This window comes from Microchirus variegatus, assembly GCF_963457635.1.
Source record: "Microchirus variegatus genome assembly, chromosome: 16".
In the NCBI taxonomy this organism is placed as follows: Eukaryota; Metazoa; Chordata; class Actinopteri; order Pleuronectiformes; family Soleidae; genus Microchirus; species Microchirus variegatus.
The window spans coordinates 25015237-25034938 of NC_139817.1; the positions used below are offsets into that span (position 1 = coordinate 25015237).

Genomic DNA, 19702 nt, shown 5'->3' on the forward strand with positions numbered 1-19702 from the left:
GGGGTTTTCAAGGGGTTCTTCTCACGTCCGTGCATTCCCCCCTCTGCTTCAGCAGCAGCAGCCGCAGCAGCAGCAGAAGGCAATCCCCCACTCCTGACAGCTGATCATCCCCTAAACAACAACAACAACAACAACAGCAGCAGAGACCACGGGAGGGTGAGAATCATGTGTGGACTGGACAATTCTATTACATTATTATTCATTATCTTCAGAGGCGTGCACAGATATTTCAGGGGCAGAAGTCAAGCAGGGGCACCCATTTATAATAATAATAATAAAAATAATAAAACAAATATAGTAGCAAATGTATACATGTTATATATATAAGATTGTGTGTTTATATATATACATATATATGTATATATATTTATATGTATGTATATATATTAGGGGTGGGAATCACCAGAAACACCATGATACAATATTATCACAATATTTAAGTCACAATACGATATTGTAATGATACTTAAGTCCCAATACGATATTATTGAAGTCACAATACAATATTGTAATAAAAGTTAAGTCACAATATGATATTATTGAAGTCACAATATGATATTATTTAAGTCACAATACGATATTGTCACAATAGTTAAGTCACAATATGATATGGTCACAATATTTAAGTCACAATATGATATTGTCACGATAGTTAAGTCAGGATACGATATTATTGAAGTCACAATATGATATTGTCACGATATTTAAGTCACAATACGATATTATTGAAGTCACAATACGATATTGTCACGATATTTGAGTCATGATATTGTCATGATATGATATTGTCATGATGTAGTTTCATACTATAAAATTCCACATGATTGAAGATTAAGTTAAAGTTCAATTAAGGCGAAATTGTTTTCATTTGGCAGAAATATAAGCTAAGATAACTATATGTTAATTTTTCATTTGTATACAATCACCTGATTTTATTACCTCATGTAAACCTCTTATATTTGTTGAAAAAGCAGCGCTCTCTTTGTGGAGTTCTGGCTCTTGATTGGATAAAGTATTGTGAGATAATTCTGATTTAATGTCCTGGTTCTGATAGACCCACGTTAAGGACTCTTGCTCAGAGAAAGGTGTTGGAATATAATATAGATATTTAACACAGATTTAACCAACAGCTGCTTCAATGTGATGCTGAATGACACTGTTAAATGCTTTTAATGCACATTATCACATACAGTCAAACAGTCAGTGATGCTGCAGCCCTCGTTTTTCCGCTCATTTCTACAGCCTGTGATCAGTGGCTGTAATTATATATGTAGACAGGAACTGGAGGAGGGGGGGGGAGTTAGAGACGTTGGCACAGTTGCCATGGAAACACACTCATGTCAGTTTATTTCCAGGTACTGCTGTGATAATGTGATAAGTACAGTATGAGCCTGGTTTAAGAGGCCACCTTAAATAGATGGATAAATCAAACGATGGTTATTTTATCGACAGAAAAATAATCTGATTATTATGTGTGTATAGATATAACTATTATTTTTTTTAATTAATTAATAATGTATTAAGTCCAGTGACGTGGAGGCTGTAGAGGGGATTATACACAGCCTTTATTGGTGTTCAGCTGTTTGTCCAGTGTGTCCTGTATGTGATATCTCAGTCATTATGACAACAACTGCAGCCAGTGGGGAGGAAAACCTCATTCCTTCCATTCATAAACAGCACACACACACACACGCACACACACACCCTCTCTCTTCCCCTCCCGCCTGTGTTGCCACTAATAATATCATTAGAGGCCTGCTCGCCGTCAGGTGCATGTGTGGCATTCGATCACATGCACATTTGTGGCAGGTCTGAGCCGCTGAGTGAGCCCCGGCGCAGCTTTAGGTGGCGGGGAAATGCCCGGCAGTGTGGAACATCCTGAGGGACAGACCATTATATTTATAGCGACGGCTAACTTGACCTTCACTGCACATCGAGTATCAGCCATTTTAGCACGGCTCCTCCACACACTGAGTCCAGTATAATGGATCGCCGCAGCAGTGCAGCGTAGTTAGCCTCGACTTCATCTCCAGCTTGTTAGAGGCTGTGTCTAATAATAGCGCTCTGCAATTCCATACCGTGGAGCGACTCTGTCAATACACGCTTGCTGCATTCACTGCTTTTTTTGGTGCACGGGGAGGGAAATGCACTGTGAAATTACAGTTCTGCTGTGCGGGAAATAAAAGCTTGCCACCGGGGAAAGAGTTTGAACTCGAGGTGAAGTTCAACTGTGAGAAGTTACGCAAGTTTAAAGCCTTATTTTCTGCTGCGTAAGCTTTTATATCAAGAATAAGACCTCTGTTACCATAGTAAGCACAGCTGGTGAAAGCCAAGGACTCCTATTCATAGAGACGCCCAGTTGTTCTCACCCGATGGCAAAAGAGTGAAACTGAAGGAGGATGGTCAAAGGAGGTGAAGTATTTTTACTTCTGTCAACTATATTGTATTAAAAGTTCCAGAGTTTCATACAAATGTGCACAGAGTGATCATGACTTTATGATTTAAAATCAGTGCGGAAACTTTTGTTTGTTGTGTTGAGGGCTTTAAAGGTGCCATATGTAAGAATGTGGCCAAAAACAGTTACTACATTCAAATTCAAAATACAGAGGTCTTTTAGGTTTGGTTTTCTGACATAACTGGCAACCCGTGGTTGCTCGGCAGCTGAGACTCTACTGACTGCAATGATTGGTAGACGGCGGTAGGTGGCGCCACATGCTATAACATGATTTCAAAACATAAACATGATTTGCAGTCTGCAAAATATATTTTTTTTATGCAAATATTTAGTCTGTACTGTTGTTGTTGGTGAGTTGGTCAGTTTGTTATATGAACATTATTCCTGAGTCTGTGACATATTAGGAGGATTTTATCATTTATTACATAATGCACCTTTAAATTAAGACTAGACAAATTGATATTGGTACCGCAGTTTATCAAAGTCTGCAAATGGATAACACTGGATAAGCACATACCTGAAGCAGGTTGTTCAGGTGTGGTTGAGAAGCTGACAGAGATACAGCTCTGTCTGAGCTGTGTGCGCCCCCTGCTGGCACACTGCACCAAGAACCACTTCAAGACTGGCATTGGTCACCGTCACTGAAAACATTAAAAGCCTCACATTATGAAAGGTGCACGTGTGGCATGATATTTGTAAGAATAGGTTTTTGTTTCGGCAATAAGACTTAAGCTTAAACCTTAAAAGCTCATTCTCCTGCACCAGAGTCAACTGCTGTTTTTAATCAACGGACTTTGGTGCAGGAGAGTGAGCAGCTTACAAAGCTACACAAAGGCAAAAAAAGGGACTGTTTAATGACAAAATGGCAAACATATTCTTTAGATATCGCAGGTGTCAAATTCTATATCTTGGGCTAGCCATTAGCATTAGCGTTAGCAATACCACACAGTCGCTAATAACGCTACACTGATGTACTATGAAACAAATATGACAGAAAAATAGTAGTGTTTGGACGAGTGGCAGCCATTTTGAAATCCCACAAACTAACCTCAAACAAACACACATCGAAAGACCTGAATTGTCCGTTTATCAGAAACTTCTTCTCATCTCAATTCTAAATATAACGCACACTTTAATAATTTACATATAAGATGTATGTCTCTAGTTGTATAGGCAAAATAAGGGAACATACTATATCAGTTTGTGCATTAACATATCGTCAAAGAGGCAGTAATGTCATGGCTGAACTCGTACATTACATTCACACTGCAGCTGCACATAATCTGCAGCATTGTCCTAGTTTTTCTTTTTCTTTCTTTTCCTTTTTTTTTTCCCTTTGCCGCGTTAATGACACCCCTCTCTCCATTCACAAAGCAAAATCCTGTCGTGACGGGAAGAACTGGCTCTGAAAAAGGCTGTGGGTGTCTCAGAGTGTGGAGAACATGTCCTCACAGTCAGCCACATGCTGTCTTTTTCATCCAGTTCCTCTCAATATACGCGCTTGAATAGGATCGTGTACATTCAGAGCTGCTGCACTGTGTGATTAGCGTCTTTCAAAGCACTTCTCATCTCCTCTGCTTTGCATATATGCATATATATATATATTCACATACATATGCTCTGTCCAACAGATTTATACAGATAGATAATTATATACGTGTACCTGAGTGAATCTGTCTGTACCATGCTAAAACAAGTGGATGAATGGACTGCATCTCTCTAGCTCTCTACATCATGATATCCTCCTCCCCACTTTGTGTGCAGAGTGAAGCTGCTGCTGCTGCTGCTGCTGCTGCTGCTGCTGCTGCCGCCTCACTCTTTGAAACACAGCGAGAGAGGAAAAGCGTCCTTTAACGTGGGCTGTTGTGTAATCCCTCCCAGGGCCCCTTTGCTATTTTTGTGCCTGGGTCCGCACGTCACGGTTGGGTATTTTCTCTGGTGACTCGCTCGCATCAATAGATCTTCTAATGTACACCCAGTCAGCCAGCAGCTTCATGACTGATGGGACTTTGCCTCGCTAATTTATTTCACGATTGTGACCCAGGCATGAGGAGAATGGAGAAACGGAGTATTCAGCATGAGGAATGTCACATGTGACTGTCGATATGGGACAGGGACTATCCAAATGCCAGGTTTGTATGAGGATTATATTTGATGTGTGAATGTCAGCTGCTGTATGCGCCGAAGCCTCTTTTTTTTTTTTCCCTCCTCCATCAGATCCTGTGCTTTATGCCGTTCTGATCACAGTGAGAGCTGATGATCGAGTCTGCATGCAATGTGCTGTGCTGCTGTTAGTGTACCACAGAGGGTTTTACCATCCAGCCTCTGAAGCCGGTCATCTCCCCCATGATATTTATGGATTTGTTGTCAGCGTGCGGCTTCATGCCTGCTCCCTTTAATGGCTAAGTTGGCCTCTAATGATGTAATGTCTCTTCATAGCCTGCATTTCTTTCTTCTTTTGCTAATTTTGAGTCTCTTGTGTATGAAATCACTAAGGGTTGTGAGCCACGGATGTCGCCTGCTTAAATAAATGCCTCCACAATTAAGTCATTTGTCCGTCCATGCAGACATTCTGTACCACATTCTGCCCACAATTGTCCCCGAAACACACCTACTGCCGCCCACCTGCCTCCTGTTGTTGCACGTCATTGCTGCCGTGTCATATATTTTCATATGGGTTAGTGCTCGTTACTGGTAGCGAGAGAAATATGTGCAGCGAGAGGTTTTTGCTGCTATGAAAAGTCTAAAAATGTGCACTGAGACTTGTCAATGTGAATATGTCAGCTCTGTTCCCTCTCTGTCGTGGCTACTTCGAAGGTATGCATTGTTTTCTGAGGGTCTTATCTGGCTGTCACTCTGCACACATATACCCCTTTCCCTCCTCTCATGGCTCAGAGAGGATGGAAACTAAGCAATGAGGTCAGACCGACCTTGAAAGGGAGCTTCCCTACCAGGCCTCTGTATGTTGTTACCCCCGGGCACCCCACTTAGTTTACCTCTGTAAACCTCCCCGTGTTGGAACATGGATCATTCCAGTCCACGGCCGCCCCCTCTCACCATCATTCATACTGTAAGACTTCATCAATCCCCCCCCACCGTCTCTTGAGCTCCCCTCAAGTCTGCCTGCAAGCACAGCTGCTCAACCACAAACAGGCAAAAGAGGGAATTAACATTTAATAAAACAATACATATGTATATATATTTAGAAATGGTAGCATCTCGAGTCACCTTGGATTCATATCCTCTGTTTTGTGCTGGAGAAGCATGCGGTGTGCTAACAAAGAAAGTGAGAGAGAGAGAAAAAAAAAAGAGAGCAGAGGGTCGGAGGATGTCCTAATTAAAGGGAACTCGGAGGGTTTGAACCAGATAATCTTACATAACCTCGTTAGGGAGGACACAGCGTTTGAAACGGAGAAGATGGAAACGACATGCCCTCAGAGACGCGTTCCCCTCTGGTGTGAAACGACAGTGTAGCAGTGAAACCACTTCGCTTTAACCGCGGGTGCGATGATGATGCTGCTGCATGCTGAGGTCGGGTGTGTTTATGTACAGTCAGTGTGTGTGTGTGTGTGTGTGTACAGTAAAGGGTGGCGTGCAGCTCAGCGTAACGGCACTGGGACACAACAGTTGCTGATACAGTGGTGGAATTTCTTTTGTATTTTATTGTCAACAGTAGTTAGACTTGTCATCATTTTGTGTCCACGCTAACGGTGTTAGCGGTGAGGTATCAACTCACACCTTCATCAAAAATGTCTCGTATCTTATGTAGTTTGATGTATTTCATGCGGGCAGATCATGTTTTGGCATGTACTCCAGAGGAGATTAGGGTTTTGTTTTTTTTCAAATTTGGTGAAAGGACTGATCTAGGCATAAGGCAAGTCAGCCTTGGCTATAAATGAAGTGGTATGGAGCACTAATTCCGCCATACAAATAAACATGTTCTGTACATGACACAGTGAGGTGTGTGCTAAACACCTGTAGCTTACTTTAAAAAAACAAAACAATTTCCTATGTCAGTATGATACCAAGTATGTCAATAAAACTTAAGTGCACTATAGTGGCTTCAAAAACAGCTCTGAATGATTAGAATAAATTTAATCGTATGCAGACGTGATTTTGAGATTGTTGAAGCATGCAAGGAAAAGAAGCTGTGATGATGATGATGATGATGACGATAATGATTCCTGTAGGATTTAAACTCAGCTCTCACACACACACATACACACACTACCACACAAATACACATGTGCAGCCATAGATGATAATGAGAGACATACGGTAGGATTAGCATGTGTCTTTATCCACAGGCGCATCCTTAGGTGTCAGCAACGTTTAAATATCTGCTCGTGTTGACACAAGGTGCCATTGGTTTTTAAAGTGTCTGATAAACAGACCGATTCTTTTTCCATTCCTGCTGTGACTCAGCTCATTATGACTTTTACAGTCCAATTTTACGAGGGGGATTTTTTGGTAAACAGCCTAGAATAGTACTGATTCCAAAGTAGTGGATTAGCACACGATTTCTTTACACCCATCAAATTGTTGAGGGTTAAACTTTCGGTTTTTCATCATGGTTACTTTTCAAATGCATGTTATGTCGTTGATCGATGGGTGATTGACGCTCACATCCCACATTTAAGTGGTCTAATTCTCACTTCTGTGTTATCTCTTTCAGATGACCCTTCCCTACAATCAAATCCCATGTACATTGCAGTTACATAGCAGATATTGTCCTTGAAAATCAATCCCAAAGAAAGACGTTGGATTCATGGAGTCACTTGAAACTACTGCAGGGGTGAAAAGCTCCGCAGAGGGTCAAGACAGTTATGTTGCACAGAAAAAATGCACACCAGAGGCTGCACAGACTAGGAGGAGTCCATCGGTGGAGCTGGAAGGAAAAGGGTGGCACCAACAACTGCAAGAAGCTCCGAGCAGAGACTCGTGTGGTTTCAAAGAAATGTCTGACTCAGGGAAATCTCTACATTTAGAAGATCAGCACTCCCAATCCCAGTCCACAAGCCACTCAGAGTATGAGGTGTCTTCATATCCAGTGCAGTCCACAAAACAATTTCCCGTAGGTAAACAGAAAGCTGTAGGTCAGTTAGTCCCTGCACAGTCCCCGGGGCCTGCATCTCACAGGAAGTCCTCTAGTTCACTTGAAGTCCAACAACAGTGTTCCCATTCAGGGATGGATCAGCTGTCAGACAAAGTGGAACCTGTGTGTAAGGTGGAACAGAAACCACAAAAGCCTGGGAAGTATGTTTGTGATTACTGTGGAAGGGCATGTGCCAAACCGAGTGTGCTGAAGAAACATATTCGCTCACACACCGGGGAACGGCCCTATCCTTGTGTCCCCTGCGGATTCTCCTTCAAAACCAAGAGTAATTTATACAAACACAGAAAGTCCCACGCTCACTTGGTCAAAGCTGGAACCGTGCCATTCTCTGAACTTGGTACTTATAATGCCAATGCAGACCAGGGGTCTTTTGAAGGAGAAGGAGAGTTATTCTCTGATGCTGAGCAAAGCACGGACACGGACGAGGACACTCTTAACGACCCACTGCTGCTGTTGGACTCTCCAGTGGAGGGATCGGATAACACTGCTGTAAAAGTACTGAATCTCATTGCTCAGAAAAAGGGAGCCACTTCCATGTCAGCTCAGGATGGTTCATCCCAGGCCCAAGAAATCAATGCACCTTCTGCCAGTGCCGAGGCAAACCGTGCAATTCAATCTTGCACAATCAAACAGAGGCTTGCACTTCGCCTGTCTGAAAAAAGAAGCAGCGACTCTGACCACAATCTGTCCCTTCCGAGTCAGTCGAGCAAGGGCAGCACGGACTCCGGATACTTCTCGCGCTCCGAGAGTGCCGAGCACCAGACCGGTCCTCCGAACACTAATGCGAAGTCCTATCAAGAAATCATGTTTGGAAAGTGTTACAAGCCGAGCCCCAAACAGATGACGGCTTTTGTGGCCTGCAGCACAGACTCCAGTGCATATATGAGGAAACACACAGAAAAAGGCGTTTCCCGTGTGTTCACCCAGGAGAAGGACACCGTCGAGTCCATCAAAATAAACACAAAGTCATTTGCACAGGAGGAAGTGAAAGAGCCCCAGTTAGACCCCGGCTCCGACGTGGGCCCTCTGATCAGAAGCAACTCAATGCCAACGTCCTCAGCAGTTTGTCTGACTACGCCTCAAGCCCTCAGAGGCAGCCATTCGTTTGATGAGAGAACAAGCACCGGGGGCATGAGGAGACTCAGGCGGCAAGCTGCTTTCGAACTCACTGCACACGACGCGCACGCAGACACGGACAGCCATGGAAAGATGAGCGAGTGCGGCAGTTCACCCTCAGGAATGGAAATGGAAAATTATCCCTCTATGGCATCTTATATGAGCCACCAGAGACACGCAATGGAACTGGCAACACGAAAGCGTCGGAAAGAGAAGCGGGAAGAGGAGGATTTGCCCTGTCAGTATGAGGGTCAACATGAACCGTGTGATGACATGTTCGATTCAACTAAGGATTATGACACAAAACAAGCTGCAATGGGCATTATTGCTTTAGGGAAAGGACATTTAGGTATGCTTGATAGGTGTGACATGGACATATCAGTGAGCCCTGAAATATCTGCTCGAAAAACCTTGGGGAATGTCATTTCTGTTATTCAGCACACAAACTCCATAAACAGGCCTCACTGTGAACAGTTAGAATCCTATAAGTATCACGGGCAAAGGCAGGAAAGTATTTCTACACTTCAAGCTATGGAGGCGAGCGAATCATACGAGATGGAACGAAGTGATGGTCGACAACGGCAGTCGTTTCAAATGGTGCCTAAACTGGTACGACAGCCCAACATACAGGTCCCAGAGATCAGGGTCACTGTGGAGCCCGACAGTCCAGAAAAGGTTCCAGAGGTGCAGGTGAAGGAGCCGGAGAAGCACGTGGAGGAGTTTCAGTGGCCTCAAAGGAGTGAAACATTAGCACAATTCCCTCCAGAAAAACTCCCTCCAAAGAAGAAACGGCTCCGCCTCGCTGATATTGAGCACTCGTCTGGTGAGTCTAGTTTTGAGTCTGCCTGCACCAGTCTCTCCCGCAGTCCGAGCCAAGACAGCAACTTATCTTATAGCTCCGCCTTCTCCTTTGACCGCGAGGAGAGCTTGAAGTCCGTCTCTCCTGCAAGACAAGATGAATTTGGCAAACCGCTGGAGCTCTTAGCTGTGCCAGGGAGCGGGCACTCCCTCTCTGTGCTCACCCAGCGTCAACAACATGAAATGAGACGCTCCGCCTCAGAGCAGGCGCCGTGTAACTTGCGCAAGGAGTTCCCAGAGGTACGCAGCATATCGTTTGACTATGGCAGTCTTTCTTCAACATCCAAAGTTAGACACGTGGACATCGGTGCTGGCCACGGCGCTCTGAAGGAGAGGAGGAGGGGAAACTTGGTGCGACAGGAGTCACTGAATATGGACACCGAGGTAACACAAGTCCCATCACAAGTGTTTGCACAGTATCACAGCAGCACCCCCCCTCCATTCACAGCACTTGCTGCTCTGCCACAGACTTTGCCAATATTCTCCACTGGGAACACATTTCCCCAGCTGTCACATCCAAGCCTGCTCGTTCCCGTGAGAATACAAACCCATGTGCCATCCTATGGCAGTATCACATACACCTCAGTATCACAGGTTTTTGACAATCAGTATGAAGGTGTCGGCTCTGTCACAGTCACCTCTAAGCATCATCAGACTTTGCGTTTGTCTGGAAATCTTGACTCTCACAACGGATTAGCTTACAGCAGAACATCGCCACACTCGCTCAGTGTCGAAGCCCTCGATTTGTCATCGACTAAGCTCAAGACGGGCATCCCTCTCTCTCTGACGTCGAGAACCATCTCAACCACTAATGCCTCCAGCGGTGGTGCAAACAAGCGGATGCTATCCCCCGCTAGCAGCCTTGATCTTTTCATCGAAGTCAAGCAGCAAAAACGTGTGAAAGAGGAACGAATGTTTGGGCAGATAGTAAAGGAGCTGAGTGCTGTGGAGCTAGGGAAATGTAATTTGAGTGAGCAGAAGGGGCACAGGTCAGAGATGCAGGGTGCATCTACGCTGGACTCACATCGGAGTACATTTATCACACTTCCGCAAAAAGTGACAGAGGCCACTGACCTCAGCGGTGAGTCAGCTATGGAAACCGTCTCTCCTCCCTACTCCATGATATCAGTCAGAGATGTGAGAGATGTTGGCATGGATAAAGAAGTGAAGATGGATGTGGCGGCACAGCTGGTTACCAGTCAAGACAACCTGATCTCAGACACTGAGCATTCGAGGCCGTTATCTCAGTTTCCAAGTCTTCGCACGACGACAGGTGTGAGCTGGTGTTACCTCAACTACACTAAGCCGAGCTGCTCTCACAGCAATTCTCCTTTATTCTCCGTTTACGCCACCTGGTGTGTGAGTTCCCACAACCCAAACCCTCTGGAGCTGAGCACCAGCGCCGCTCTGGCTCTGCTGCGGTCCAAACACAGGGGAGACAAGCTGATCTACACGGTGGCGGCCATGTGTCAGTCTGGCACAGGGAAACTGGTTTCATCCCTCATCCTATGGAGGCAGACCATGGAACAGGTGAGGAAATGAAATAGAATGTTTGTGCACTTTTTGTAAAAGGATAGTTCAGTTCTTTTTTAAAGTGTTTGAATTGAGCTCTCCCTGAAAACATGCGCTGCCAGCAGGCACTTAAGGAAAAAACTGATTATAGCCACTTAACAAAAGGCTCATTTAATAAAATCTTGGCCCATTTAGTCTATGATGTCTATGCATTATCTTACCATTTGACAGCCTTTTGTGACTGGAAACATAACATTATAAAGTGCTCACTTTTCTCTGTCCTCCAGAGAAGAAGAATAGGAACAAAAACTTTGTTTTCAGGACGTGAGGACACAGCTGCTGCTCTATTGCCATCTTCTTTGGCAAGTTTATGTCATTCAAAAGGTCACCTTTAAAAAATGAGTTTAAAAATGAATAGAAAATATAGTCAAGACATTGACAAGATTAGAAAAATTAATGATTTTTATTCAAAATAATAATTTTGTCCTTTCGTCAAAGAACCAGCTAAACTGTTTTCAGCTGTGCTAACATCATTGCACAAGGGTTTTCTAATCATCCAATAGCCTTCTAACACGACTAGCAAACACAATGTACCATTAGAACACGGGTGTATAGAGGCCCATTTCCAATGTAAATATTCCATTAAAAACCAGACGTTTGCAGCTAGAATAGTCGTTTACCACATTAACAATGTATAGAGTGTATTTCTGATTCATTTCCCTTTTCCTTCAAAAATAAGGACATTTCTAAGTGACCCCAAACTTTTGAACGGTAGTGTAGGTAAATCTGAATGAAGGATTTCAAACACAGAATTAACAAAATAACACGTCAGAATTTACTGACAGAGGCAGCGATGGATGAACAAGCCAATTTTCTTTATGGAGATGGATGTGGAGAGTGAGTCGTTTACAAAGCAACACAAACTTCAGCTTCCAGTTGGAAAAAAAAGTGGTCTAATGGAGAGAAAAACATAAGCAATTAAGAAGGCCTTCATTTGATTAGGTGAGCCTCTTTTAAGAGGCACAAACTCTGCTTTTTCTTGTATTTCTGCTGGCAGCCATGTTTTCAGAGAGCGTGAGGGACAGAACCTCAAACAACCACACAAATTAAAACTACAATTTTAACTTTCCTCCTTGGTGACCCTCCATCTCAGTAAGTGATAAGTTGGAAATAGAAAAAGTTTGAAGGACCTTATTATTCAGAATTTGGCAAAGTGCACACTACAAATCTTTTGGCAGGAGGGTCAGTCACCATTGGCAAGTGTGTGTAAAGAGCTTTTGGCCGTAATGTCAGAGTTTTGATTGATACCTTACGCTGCATTTCCCCTTTATAATCTGATACGTGCTGGCAGTGAAAATACCAAACCTTTTAGGCTGATAAGATTGGAAAACTTTAGAACATAAATCCATGTCTTCACAAAAGAATAAAAACATTAAATTGTTTTTTTTCTCTCTCTCCCTGCAGCAGCATAATGCATGTTTGCCCAACATGCTGTGTAACAGCATGTGTGCCATACAATATCACGAGCATCGCATTACGCTGTCGATACGGCGTCTACTTGAAATGGATGTTAACAAAACGTTTGTTCATCTGATTCTCAGCTGCAGAGGAAACCGGAGCCCAAAGAGGTGGACATCGCCTACGGGAAGAAGGTGAAAGATATTGGCAGCAAAGTGAAAACTGCCAAGGAGGAGTGGAAGGAGAGGGAGGCATCCACAACACAAACCGTGCCAACTCGCATTAAGATCTTCGAGGGAGGGTCAGTGAAGATTATCATAATTCCTAAAAATTCTGCTGACAGCATATGCAGCAACAACCTTAAAGGCTTGGCTGTTTTTACACATGTGTACTCAGTTAATGCAATTCAGACTGTGTCCTTTTTTCCAGGTACAAGTCCAATGAAGACTATGTGTATGTGAGAGGTCGGGGCCGCGGTAAATACATCTGCGAGGAGTGCGGCATTCGCTGCAAGAAGCCGAGCATGCTGAAAAAACACATCCGGACCCACACAGACGTGCGACCGTACATCTGCAGAGTTTGCAACTTCGCTTTTAAAACTAAAGGTGGGTAAAAGATGATGGAAATGTATTTTTAGGTTCTTAAAAGACATATTTGTGATTGTTTTTAATTGTTTGGCTCTGCCCCCACATCTGAACTTTCAATTCTCCATAATTTCTTTGGTACTAGAGTGTGCAATGATATTTCACCACACTGAGTTTGGAAAGTCAGCTTTTTCTGCTGCAAATAAGTGCAAAGCTGCAGCAATAGCTGCTCGGCTATTTTAGCTTTTATAAAAACAACTTTAATGGTCTGATTAAAGGTGCATTATGTAATAAATGTAAAGCAACTGGCCATAAAATCCTCCTAATATGTCACAGAGACTCAGGAATAATGTTCATATAACAAACTGAACTCACCAACAGTACAACAGTACAGACAAAATATTTGCATTAAAAAAAATATTTTGCAGACTGCAAATCATGTTTATGTTTTGAAATCATGTTTTGGCATGTGGCGCCACCTACCGCCGTCTACCAATCATTGCAGTCAGTAGAGTCTCAGCTGCCGAGCAACCATGGGTTGAACCAGTTAGGTCAGAAAACGAAACCTAAAAGACCTCTGTATTTTGAATTTGAATGTAGTAACTGTTTTTGGCCACATTCTTACATATGGCGCCTTTAAAGCTGATTCTGACACTTGATGGTTCCAGTGGACGTATATTTAAAAAGCATCTGTATGTACCATGTGTTGTCTTTATGTTGTTTCCACCTGCCATTTAAAGGACGGCATATGTAAATGAGCTCTGAGCTATAATCTAGTTCATTGCATCAAATGGTAACATCCATGTTTTAATTGTTTACAGCTCATTTTAAATAGATCCACAAGAATTTGAAGAAAATCTGTCCCAACTCTCTTTTGACTGAAGAGAGTTGGGACAGATTTTCTTCAAATTCCTGAGGTTGAAAAAAACAATTTTCACTGTGTGGGAACATAACATTTAAGTTAATTGCCTCTTAAAAATCTGCTTTCTACACTTTTTTGGTTGAAACTGGCACCAAAACCCACGAGCCTGACTGTGTATTGATTCCATTTTGCTGCAGGAAACCTGACTAAACACATGAAGTCAAAGGCACACATGAAGAAATGTCTGGAGTTGGGAGTGTCAGTGACGATGGATGAGACGGAGATGCAGGAACACGGTAAGAACGTGGCATTGTTCTTAAACCTGCGTACATTTATAATCAGAATCCAGTACAAACTGTCGCTAAAACTATTGCCTTTGTCTTTAAAAGTTGACGATATCCAACGAGAGACAAAGACGGAGGTGACGGTCACAACCAAACATCAGTTCTCGGATGCAGAGGAGTCTGACGGAATGGACGAAGAAGCGGATGAAATTGACGAGGACGACGACGAGGAGGACGACTACGAAGGCGACTCCACTCCAAAGTTGCGCTCGAGAAGCACAAGTCCTCAGCCGTGCGGCGTGACCTCGCTGTCGGTCACAGCCACCGCCGTCATTCACGGCTGCTCCCTCGCGTCTCTGCCCGGCACCGACATCGGCCAACAGCCATGGGGCAGGAAGACGGGCTCAGACTATCGACATGTTCTCACCACCGAGCAGAGAGAGAAGTCTGTCGATGAGGACTCTTTGACCATGCTGTCTCCGGACCAGGCCAGCTTCCTGTTTGACCCTTACTCCTCTTGCCTGCTCTCTCCTGGATGGGAGTCTCCCATTAGGGAGCCGTCCCCTTCACGTCTGCGATATCCGTCTCCGAGACGCGAGCTCTCCCCGCGGGGTCGCTCCTCTCCCAGGTGGGACACCTCACCGCTGAGGCCCAGCTCGCCCAGCTTCTCGCCCATTCAGCACCTCTCCCCGGGCTCCATCGAGCGACCCGTGTCTCCTGGATCAGAGCTGGCCGGGAAACGGGAATCCTCGGTCAGGGGCCGGCAGAGGGTTGTGCTGAGGGCAGTTTCACCACGCAGAGGCTCGCACCAACACAAAGGCAGCGGTGATAAGAGCAGACATCAAGCAAAGATGGAGATGGCTCAACAACAAGGGGCCTTTGAAATGGAAATGGTATGTAAACTACGACTTAGATCCCATTTTTTCTCTCCCATTTTTCTGTTGATGTGTAATTAAGCAAGGTATTTACACTGCCGTTCAAAAGTTTGGGTTCACCTATACCATTGTTTGTGTTTTCTATTAAAACTCACACTTTTATTCATCAAAAGAGTTGAACAATGAATAGAAAATATAGTCAAGACATTGACAAGATGAGAAATAATGATTTTTATTCAGCAAAACTGTTTTCAGTTTGCAGCTAGAATAGTCGTTTACCACATTAACAATGTACAGAGTGTGTTTCTGATTCATTTAATGTTATATTCACTGAACAAAAAGTGCTTTTCCTTCAAAAATAAGGACGTTTCGAAGTGACCCCAAACTTTTGAATGGTAGTGTACCACGGTGGAAATGTATCAGCATTTATTTGGCATGTGTTAGCAAGGGGTGCAAATGATTAGCCAACATTGTTGACAAACAATTGTGACAAAATGAGTTGCAGATTGATTTAATGAAGGAAAGAATGTTGGTTACCTCATCGCACACGTCTTTTTCATGCTGTGGAGCTGAACAACATCACGTTTAAAAGAAGCGAATCACTTTCTTACCGTCTCTGCTGTGTTTGATGCCGACACTAACTCTGTCTAGAAGTGTTTTTTAAATGTTCTCCGATCAGTCGACGATCAAAAAAAAACGTCATTGGTGGCAGCGCTAGCATTAGCATGCAAACACAAGGTAGAGCTGGGGGACATAAGTAAAAGTCAAAGTTGGTAGGATTTGTATTCTTGGAAGTTTGATTACTATTCTTTTAAGTAAGTGATATTTTAAGTGTGGACCAAAATAGTAAACAGACAATACCTATAAGTTTTAGCCATAACCTTGAAACAAAACTGGCTAAAAGTTATTGTTTTATTTTATTCTCTTTCATTGTTGCTTTTTCTTTTATTAAAATGTCCAATTTTGGAGATTATTCAGTTGTGGATGAAATATATAGTCCATCATTCAAGCGTTTAACCTTGTTTCGTTTTGTTTTTTTACTAAATCATATTTTATTTTTTGACATTTCTGCCTTTGGTCCAATTACATTTCACCAGAAATGATCTTGGCACTGCTCAAAGTGTTCCTAAAGCTGCCAATATGTCATTTCAGGATCAAAGGAGCAGCTTGGCTTCAACTTTGCCCGGCGCTGCCAGTTCTCATCACCAGAACATCCTCAGCCACCTCCCTCTGCACTCGCAGCAGCAGACCCAGAGTTTGCTCCCTGTTGTCCCCATCGGAGCGCTCCAGATGTTACCCTCCTCCCCACCCTCCTCCAGCACTGATGTCACCGCCTCCTCGGCACCGAGCCCTCAGAGCAGCGAGGGCCAGCGTTGCAGCAGCAGAGAGGGATCTGTACACGAGACGGAGGCGGGAGAGGACATGAGAGGTCAGATGTCCTCTCAGGAGAAAAGCCTCAACAGACAGGAGGAGAGCGTGCAGACGTGTCTGAACGCCATCGCCTCGCTGAAGATCACCACGGAAGACCCTCATTAAGAACCCCGCGTTTCTGTTTCCGCGGTCTGATCCGAGACCAGAAAAGCCCTCCTGCTACCACCTGCAAACTTGTCGTGCTCAGCCCTTTATGCACATAACCTCATCTCGATCCCATTAAGAGGCAATATAATAACACTTCCTCTGGTCGTGCACATATACCCCACACAGCTCCTTTAAAATCTGAGTGGAGATCGAGCCTTTGCAGTGAAGAGCAGAACCGTCCAGTCCGATGTGCGGCTTCTCTTTGACGAAACTGGATGAGCAGCGAGATGGTTTTGCAAGTTGGAGAATCATTATTGGGTGCTGGTGCAATATGGAAAGATATAATGCTAATATGCCTTTGGTTGATATAGTTGTTTGCGTACAATTGCACATAAATTATATTTATGGATTCTGTACAAATGTCCTTAACATTATACTCCTTCTTAGATGCATTAAACCGTGTATTTTACTGTATGTGTACTTTGAACAATAGACTGTTTAATGTAATCATATCAAGGTGTGATGCAGTAGTGCAGTAAATAAAGACTATTTATAAGGAAAAGTATGGGAAAAGTATGTGTATTATGAAACAGTCTGACCAAATTTTACGTAGACGCTTAATGTGCAGTTTGGTGCTTCTAATCAAGCGGCAAAGGGTCTGTGCCTTTTTTTGCTTTTCATCATTTTCTTTATCAGAAAGTTGCTGAGTAAGGAAAACGGTCGAGGTACTACTTTATTTAGTCGGCGCTGTCGGAGGGAGAACGCTCGGAGGAGAGCGCTTTCTTTTTTGCTCTGTCCGTTCGTGCCGACAGACGAATGCAGCTTGATTCATGTGAAACAATCTTAACACTAAAATATTTCTTATGTTGCATTTTTTCTTAATGTTGTGATTTTTATCTTGGTAAAAATGCATGGTATTTGCTATTGCACAAAAATAGAGGACGTTATTATGTAATTATGAATACTGTAAGATGTATTTATATATTAGAACGTAAGCACTTATTGATACTGGTAAATATTTGACTACTATTTATATGGTATATCTGTACTTATGCAGCAGTGATGCAGTTATGCAGTGAGCCACGTTGCTTTTGATCTCACGTCTTTGCTTTGATTAAAACAGACGGCTTTTTTCTCTCTTCTTCTATGACCATTAAGCGTTTTATGAGTTTCGATGATGCACTTTTCATTCTTTCATCTGTGACGTTTGACCGACAGTCGGTCGGTAAAAAAAACGGGGAGTAAAACACGTCGCGTTCTCGTGTGGTTTTTGAAACATTCCAGTTGTTTGTTTTTTTCCTCCTTCTTCTTCTTTTCGTTAAATTTCTCATTGTGCGAAAGATGTCGCACACAAATCCAAGGGGCTACGATGACGAGTGAATCCCGTTTTTCTTGCAGATTTTCAAGTGTAACTGGATGAATCAATATCACTTACTGTAACTAAAGTAACGGCGTTAACATCGTGGGTTGGTTGAATATTACTGTGCTTCTTCAGCTCAAAATGTAAAAGTAATCATTCACCAAATGCATTACTTCTTCTCTGTATATACACCTGTATTTTTATGATTTAAACTATTTTTGCAGTGTTGAATTCTGAAAACTTTTTAAGTGGATTGTCTATATCTCTTTGAGAGGTACAAGAGGTACAGTGTCTGCATATATATATATATATAAATATATCAGAGGTGAAATGAGGGAAAAACTAGCACAGTGTTGATGGCGAACACCGTGTGTCTCATCTTTAAAAAAGAGAAAATCTTCGAGCGGTTACAGTTTGAGAATGGATTTCAAAAATCAGAAAAAAACACTTTGTTCACTCATGTTTACATAAGAAAACTTTACAAGGTGCACTGCTTTAATTTTGTGTTTTCCCTTTCTGAAGATGTATGTAGCTTTGAGTTCATGGTTATGTATGTTTATTTGTTGTGGTAATGGTGCAGAATGCTCATAAAGATGTGAAGGGAAAACGAAGCCTTTTTCTTTGCTGTTGCATACAAATGTACTCAAGATTGTGTTTGTGTTTTGTTTTAATTGTGTATTCATATTTACTGAACTGCATTGTGCCTCTCATGTCTATGAAATTCCCTGTAAAACACACAGAGGACAAATCATTTTACCTCTCAGCTACAAATTTGTTTTTTTGAGGTAAAAAAAAAAAATCCTCAGTAGCCAATACATTGTTTAGCTACTTGCATCAAAAGTGGTTAGTCAGGACGGAGTGCCTCTTTTATGCTATGGGGAATTTATTGTTTGGTGCTCTACTTTTTCAGATTAAATTTAAAAAAACAAAAAACATTGTTTTAAAGAATATACTTCTAACCCAAGGATGTGTGTTTTTCATGTTTTTATGACATCTATGCTTCTCCTCCTGCACAATTCATCGTTGTTCAAATCATAGACTGCATATAAGAGTGGAGTTAGCATTCTGGTTGCTAAGCAAACTCCACAAGGATTGTGGAGTTTGACCAGCCACACAAACAGTTTTAGCAACCACAAGTTCTCAGTCACCATGCACGTAAAGAACAAGAGATTCCAAAACACTGGGTCGAGACCCACTCATGGGTCATGGGAGAGTTTTTTGGGCCCCCAAACCAATTTGTAGTGTTTTCCTAACCTTTAAGTTAAGATTTATGTGTATATGTTTTAATTAACATGCAGAAAATAAAGTTTAAAGTAATTTACCAAACATCTCACGGAAATAATTTGTTTTATCGGTTCAAAATTATATTCGGTTTTACAGATATGGCTGTAAATCTATATCTGTAAAACTGTAAATAACTTCTACTGTGATTTGCGTCACAAATTATAGCAGTTATCAATCACAGGTGCATCATATTTGACTAAAAAATGAAAAAGAAAAAAAAATCTAGTGATTTTAGACAATTAAATCTTAATTTGTGTTATACTCCAAGTGCATTATAGGCTCATTTTCCCATCGAGTTATTTGGAGATGCCCCCTGGTGGCCAACTGCTACTTCCGTCCTACTTCTATGTACAGTCTATGGTTCAAATTACAGCACACAAGGAAGAGTTCACATGAATTCATTCACAATAAAAAAGGAGG

General features: G+C 42.6%; 1 protein-coding gene across 2 annotated transcripts; it reads left to right on the forward strand.

Moving 5' to 3' along the window:
• The first annotated feature begins 88 nt into the window (after positions 1 to 88).
• LOC310938738 (uncharacterized protein) lies at positions 89 to 18872 on the forward strand. 2 transcript variants are annotated; one of them, XM_083903316.1, is made up of 7 exons: positions 89 to 156; positions 7131 to 11075; positions 12659 to 12816; positions 12945 to 13120; positions 14159 to 14257; positions 14351 to 15138; positions 16273 to 18872. In XM_083903316.1, the coding sequence occupies exons 2-7, from the start codon at positions 7224 to 7226 to the stop codon at positions 16654 to 16656; spliced, it is 5457 nt and encodes a 1818-aa protein (XP_083759442.1). In that variant the 5' UTR covers positions 89 to 156; positions 7131 to 7223; the 3' UTR covers positions 16657 to 18872. The 2 variants fall into 2 exon arrangements, with proteins under 2 accessions (XP_083759442.1, XP_083759441.1); XM_083903315.1 differs by lacking the exon at positions 89 to 156 and adding an exon at positions 4450 to 4587.
• The last annotated feature ends 830 nt before the right edge of the window (positions 18873 to 19702 follow it).

Coding starts and splice junctions, on each gene's coding strand:
- LOC310938738 (XM_083903316.1), top strand. CDS start 7,224: ATGGAGTCACTTGAAACTACTGCAGGGGTGAAAAGCTCCGCAGAGGGT. Junction 13,121..14,158: donor CTTCGCTTTTAAAACTAAAG/GTGGGTAAAAGA, acceptor ATTTTGCTGCAG/GAAACCTGACTAAACACATG. Junction 14,258..14,350: donor GACGGAGATGCAGGAACACG/GTAAGAACGTGG, acceptor TGTCTTTAAAAG/TTGACGATATCCAACGAGAG.